This window comes from Apaloderma vittatum, unplaced genomic scaffold (genome assembly GCF_000703405.1).
Source record: "Apaloderma vittatum isolate BGI_N311 unplaced genomic scaffold, ASM70340v1 scaffold42323, whole genome shotgun sequence".
NCBI lineage: Eukaryota > Metazoa > Chordata > Aves > Trogoniformes > Trogonidae > Apaloderma > Apaloderma vittatum.
Window position 1 is genome coordinate 297 of NW_009709470.1, and position 6,400 is coordinate 6,696.

Sequence of the window (6,400 nt, forward strand, 5' to 3'; positions counted from 1 at the left end):
GAGGTGGTGGACTCACCGTCCCTGGAGGTGTTTAAGAGATGGGTAGACGTTGCCTTGAAGGACATGGTTTAGTGGTGTTGATAGAGCTAGGAAAAGGTTGGACTTGATGATCCTAAAGGTCTCTTCCAGCCGAAAATGTTCTATGATTCTATGATTCTTTGAATGTGCTTTTTCTGGAGATCTAGAGGTTATTGGAGATTTTTTAGTTTCATCAGATAATTTCTTCAGGACTAGGTTGGGTATTTTCAATTTCAAAATCTCCCATCTCATTTCCCTCCCCTCTTACACTGAAAATAAGCTTTGACTGCATTTCTAAGTAATACCCCAATCTAAAGAAAGATGATTCCTGTGGAAGATTTTATGCTATTAGTAGACTTAAATGAGCTTTACTATACATGAGCGATTTAGCTATATTGGTTTCTAATTTCTGTTGGATGTCAAATAATTTCCATTCTTTTGAGGAGACTTGAATACAATACAATATAAGAAAATACATTATCGCAGTATTAAAATATTCAATTCTCTCAATTTTTATTAACTTTCACCAGATGTGATTACTGTATTAACATTTTAATGCCCTGAGGCATTTCTAGAGGATTCCTCTGCAATGTCTTGCTTTGCGTTGTTTCAGCTCTTTTCAATAATCCTAAATCCATTAAACTTTTAAGCTATTTTCAGCCTTTACTTTTAGTGAATCCTGCAAGGAGTTAACTAGAACTTATGAAAAGGACCTTTGCCCTTTGTACTAACAATGTATTTTTTCTAAAGGCTTGTCTATAGTGTAAAGTGAAAATTAGGTTTATCAGCTATGGATTGTAATGCTTTTATGTTTTTGTGTCAGCGCTGAAAACGTGGATGTAGATACTGTTGTACATCGTACATTTCAGCTTAGTCTCAGCGAAATAGAGGATCGAGTGCTTAACACCTGAGGCATAATGTTCATGATTTAGTTACTCCTTTTCATTTCAAAGCTGTAGGTTAAAGGGCTCTTCAGTTCAAAGGTAAATGCTGAAGAAGTATCAATCGAGTGGGATGAGTTCTGCTTCCCGGGACATTTGGTAATACTTTGCTTAAAAACAGTCGTGTATAATTATGAAGTCTTGCCTCTTAAAAACCTTCTTACTTACTTATATAATGGCACATTCACAAAAGTAGTTTTCTAACCCTGTGATGATGCCCCACCAGTCAGTGGAGGGATCTGCTATTCCAAGGAGTAGTTCAGGAATAAAATTAGACTCTTACTCAGGATCACTATTTTTTATGTAAATAATTTGCAAGTGTAATTATTCATGAAAATTTCAAGCTGGGAACCTCAAGATGGCAGAACACGGCCTTTAAGCAGAACAGATGTCAACTGTACTTCGGCTGACAAGAGCCACTGAGTACACACTAACATTAGAGTTACCAGGTGACAAAATCACAAGTTAAGTTTTCTGTGGAGCTGTAATGTTTACACCAGCTTTAGTAGTAATGATCGTGTTAAAATACTACGGGTTTTTTTATTGTTGCTTTTCCTTGTGAGACACCTGCTTCTGCTTTCTCAGAATTGAAGTGGTGCTGCTGTTGCCTCCTGTGCCCCAAACTGACAGCAGCTGCTATTACCATTCATTTACCAGTAAATTGGATTCCCAGATTTCTAGGACTAGAAATCTTTTTTAATTTCCTCAGCAAGGAAAAGCTTTTCTAAACTTATTAGATGTCTTGAACTTTCAAGACAACATACCTGAGAGTGTCACTGTATTATTTTCTTCCTTTTGAAAATATGCTCAAGCTGTAAGAAGCGGGTCTTTTGAAATGGCATCCACTCTGATTAAACACAACTGTAGTATCCACCAGCCGTGTGTGAAACGTTGGTCAGCAATGCATGAAGCTGCAAAGCAGGGACGCAAAGACATTGTTGCTCTTCTTCTGAAGAATGGTGGAAATGTGAACCTGAAGGATGGATATGGAGTAACACCTTTAGGTGTTGCTGCTGAGTATGGTCACTGTGATGTGCTAGAGCATCTTATTCATAAAGGTATGTACTTGGGTAAGAGTGGAATACAGCTCGGCACCGGCACATATCTTGCCTGGTTGCTAAGGTGTTTTAGGGTGATCATGGAAAAGGAAGGAAAGAAAGAGTAAGGATGAATGAGAAGATTTGTTTTCTTGGAAAGGAAGCATATATGAGTGCTCCTGCTCGACCGGAGTCATGCTTACGCGTTTTCGTATTTCATGTGAGAGGAATGGCAGAACTGACACCAATTCACTCAGTCAAGGAGAGGCTTACTGCTGTACATGCCTTTCTTGCCTTTTCTTGTTCCTCTTTACTCCCTTCTTTGTTCTCTCCTCCCTCCCTTCTTCCTCCCTTCCTCCCTCCCTCCCTTCATTTCCTTCCTTGTACAGAATTATATTTGTATTAATTAATGAAATGAAGTATTTTTTTAATATGCCAGAATTTTGAGAATCTTCAGTTCAATCACAGTCAAAGCAGGCCCTTCTCAGGTGAGCATTTGAACTTGTATCTCCACAACTGTTGTTTTGCCTGGTGTATTAAATTTTCCCCAAGAAATATTTCCTGATTTAATAAATTTTTAACCTAAATACATCAAAAGATGAAGGTGATCAGGGCTTGCTCTTTCGATGGTCTGGAAACCGCTTTGCATATAAACTCTGTATCCTCCTTCCAGGTGGAGATGTCCAGGCGTTAGCAGATGATGGTGCATCGATACTGTTTGAAGCAGCTGGAGGAGGTAATCCAGACTGCATAGCCCTTCTTTTGGAGTATGGAGGAAGTGGCAATGTGCCTAACAAGGCGGGACTGCTTCCCATACACAAAGCGGCTTATGAGGGGCATTACCTGTGAGTAGGAGCTTGGACTTTATGTTTTCTTTAAGACATGGTGGGTCACAAGGTCACATTGAAGAAGACTATGCTGAACTTGAAAATGTTATATACCTGAACATAAGGAAATACTTCTTTACTGTGAGGGTGACAGAGCTCTGGAACAGGCTGCCCGGAGAGGTTGTGGAGTCTCCTTCTCTGGAGACTTTCAAAACCTGCCTGGAAGCGTTCCTGTGTAACCTACTCTAGGTGATCCTGCTCTGGCAGGGCGTTTGCACTGGATGATCTTCAGAGACCCCTTCCAACCCCAACCATTCTGTGATGTATAGATCATTTCTATTTCAGAAGTGCCTATGTTACCTTAATTTGAATTAACTTATAAGCGTTTTTTAGCATAAACAAACCAAAATGCAAACCATACTTCTTAGAACTAAATGAAAAACACCAGAAAAACTTAAATCACAAGGCCCTATTTAACAGCGCTCAAACCTGGTGTTTCTGTGTTTGGATCTTCTTGTGTAAAGTGTCTAGCTGGTAATTTACTATACAGCTGGATGAGGGTTGTTTTCGTCATGCGGGGAAGCTATGCCTAACTAGTTTCATTCACTGTTTTTTAGGGCCCTGAAGTATCTCATTCCAGTCACGTCCCAAACTGCAATCCAGAAAAGTGGGTTAAGTCCTATTCACTCAGCAGCAGATGGCCAGAATTCACAGTGTCTAGAGCTCCTCATTGAAAATGGTTTTGATGTCAATACTCTCATGGCTGAGCACATTTCAGATAGTTATCATGATGAAAGGAAAACTGCACTTTATTTTGCCGTTTCTAACAATGACATTCTTTGCACCGAAATACTGCTCAAAGCGGGGGCAAATCCAAATAAGGATCCTTTAAACTGTCTGCTTGTGGCAGTGAGATCTGGCAACCACGAAATTGTGAGGCTGCTCCTCTCTTATGGAGCAAATGTGAATTGCTACTTTATGTTGGTTAATGACACGCATTTCCCCAGTGCCATTCAGTATGCTTTGAATGATGAGGTCATGCTGAGGCTGTTGCTCAATCACGGGTATAATGTGGAGATGTGTTTTGATTGTATGCATCAAGATATCTTTGGAAATTCTTTTGTGTGGTCAACTCCAGAGGACGACATTCTCCCCGGATGGACATCTTCTGTAATAAAGGATAATCCGGTGAATACATAAACTTTTTCCTTCTCTTCACTTTGCTCTTTTCATTCGCCAGCTTTAAACATTCCGGGTTATTGTGCAGGTTATTGTGCAGGTTCATGTATTAGAGATTTAGGAAGGAAGTTTTAAGCAATCATGAGTCAGGATTTTAGAATTTCTGTTCGTGTCTTAACCAATGGAGTATATGTGTTTCCACTGTTGAACAAAAAAATTCCACAAATTATAGCAATGTTATGATAATTATTCACCTTCAGGTCTCTCTAGACAAATTAAAGAATTGCAAAAGCTAAGCATGGCAGAAAATGGCTTTTAAAGTAACCTACCTACATATCTATTTATGACTGTTAAAGGTCATTGCTAATACTTTATTTAAATTATCATGTGTAATTGTTTTGAAATGTGTTACTTTGGCATTCCTCTGCAAAGATTTGACTTGATGTGTTCTCCCTTTCAGTTCTGTGACTTTATTGCTGTCCCTTGGTTGAAACATTTAGCAGGAAAAGTGGTTCGTGTTTTTATAGATTACATGGATTATGTTCCTTTATGCACAAAAATTAAGTTTGTCTTAGAAACACAGAAAGAGTGGACAGAGATACGTCAGATACTGGGTAAATATCTAACTTCCAGTTAATGATGTTATAATTTATTGTAGGAGACTTCAATTGCTTATGTCAGGTCGCATTCATCCAAAGTGGTCTGTCATCCAGTCCTCAGGTTGGGATGGATCTTTACCTATTGCTACTGATCATAAATTAGTTAATTGGTCTCATGGCAGACGTGCATCTGGTGAGAATTAATCTTGTAAGAAATGTTGTTGTTGTGTGGGAAGCCCTTTTAGTTAAGCAAGACCACTGATGTACTTCTCAAACTCCTTATTCACCCATGGGGCAGTAATCATTGCACAGCTACGAGACGTGACTTCTTTTATTGTGGAGTATGGCTCACACTTCCATCCTTCTTTTTGCTCCCTTGAGTTCTCGAGTCTATGAATCATTCCAGGATTATTTAAGAGCCTGGTTTATATCCAATTATATTCAAGGTGGTAGGTGGTGACAATGAGTGTGCTGTCACGATCTGTGTACCATCTAACTCTGATTTACCTGATACACATCTAGAACTGGAATTATTAATAATAATCCATAATTGAATAATATTTCTTATGTATGCTTTACTTGGAAGTTCTACATGTTATCCTGGACTTTCCACTATTGGTGGCACCAACAATAGGTTTCACCGACTTTAATTTAAAAAAATCTGTTAGGGAACATTTTAGTTGTTCTCTTTGCATGAATTAGTTTTATTTGACTTTTTTTTTTTAAAAAATTTTCAAAGGAATTTTATTTAACATCAGCTGTTAAAGAGCAGAATATTTTTGTTTAAAACTAGTACCCTGTATTTAGTTTTGCTTTAGTATTTTACACGGGAATACAGAGGAACTTCTTTTTGTTAGTGTCATGGGAACATCAAAATAATTTTGTAGTCTTAACTACTGATATCTCAAGTACCTTGGAAGGTTTTGTTATGTTAAGAAAGGCTTAATTAGGCTGAGCTTTTTCACTGATGTAAGTTCTGAGAAGTATTTGTGTAGAAGATTTAGCAGGCCCAAGCATGGTGAGGTCTGGTCCTGGTGCCTTACAGAGAAAAATATGCAATTATTAGCATGTGCACCCTGGGAGAGGAGAGATCGTTCATCAGTTAGTGTTGATTATGCTAAATAAGATCCTTGTTTAGATGTTCAGATGGGTGCTCTGAAGACAGAGTACAGTGTGCGTATTTCCAAAATTAAGACCAAAAAAAGGCAGCTATCTGATGGAAGAAGTTTGATTAATATCAGCAGCGTGTACCAATTTTGCAGTGAAAAGAATGATAATTTATGCAGAAGTGGCAAAATAATAACACTCCAAGGTAACAGATTCTGATATCAATTTTATTAGAGCAAGTTTTGGGCTTACAGTCGTTAATAATTTAGGGAATTGATTTTTCCACCGTTTCTCTCTTGTTTTTATTTTCAGATAATCCTCGCCCATTGAAACATTTGTGTCGTCTGAAAATACGCAAACTCTTGGGATTAAGGAGACTCCAGAAACTGTCATCCATGAAGAAGTTTCCACTTCCACCAGTTCTCAAGAACTATATCCTGTATAAAGAATATGATCTATATGGAAGAGAGATATGTTTAGAATAGTCTTTTAAAATAACAGCATACAGGCTGTAATTTCACTGTTTTCCTCACCATTTTTCACTAGCTAAAGAAATGCTTGGTATTTTATATATGTTCACAACATACTGATATTTGTTTTATGGGAACAAATTTTTCTTCAAAAAAAGAATCTTCTGGTACATTAAAGTTCATGTTTTAACACATTGAACTAGCTAAATACAGGCTAAAATC

At 37.9% G+C, this 6,400-nt stretch overlaps 1 protein-coding gene across 1 annotated transcript; it reads left to right on the forward strand.

Annotated features, from left to right (window-relative positions):
• Window positions 1-1,771: 1,771 nt before the first annotated feature.
• On the forward strand, window positions 1,772-6,193 carry ASB15 (ankyrin repeat and SOCS box containing 15; the record flags this gene model as incomplete). The annotated part of the gene is made up of 5 exons (XM_009866927.1): window positions 1,772-2,017; window positions 2,670-2,841; window positions 3,441-4,011; window positions 4,463-4,616; window positions 6,021-6,193. Coding segments are annotated over 5 exons (1,316 nt in total), but the record flags the coding sequence as incomplete, so codon positions are not given.
• Between the last annotated feature and the right edge of the window lie 207 nt (window positions 6,194-6,400).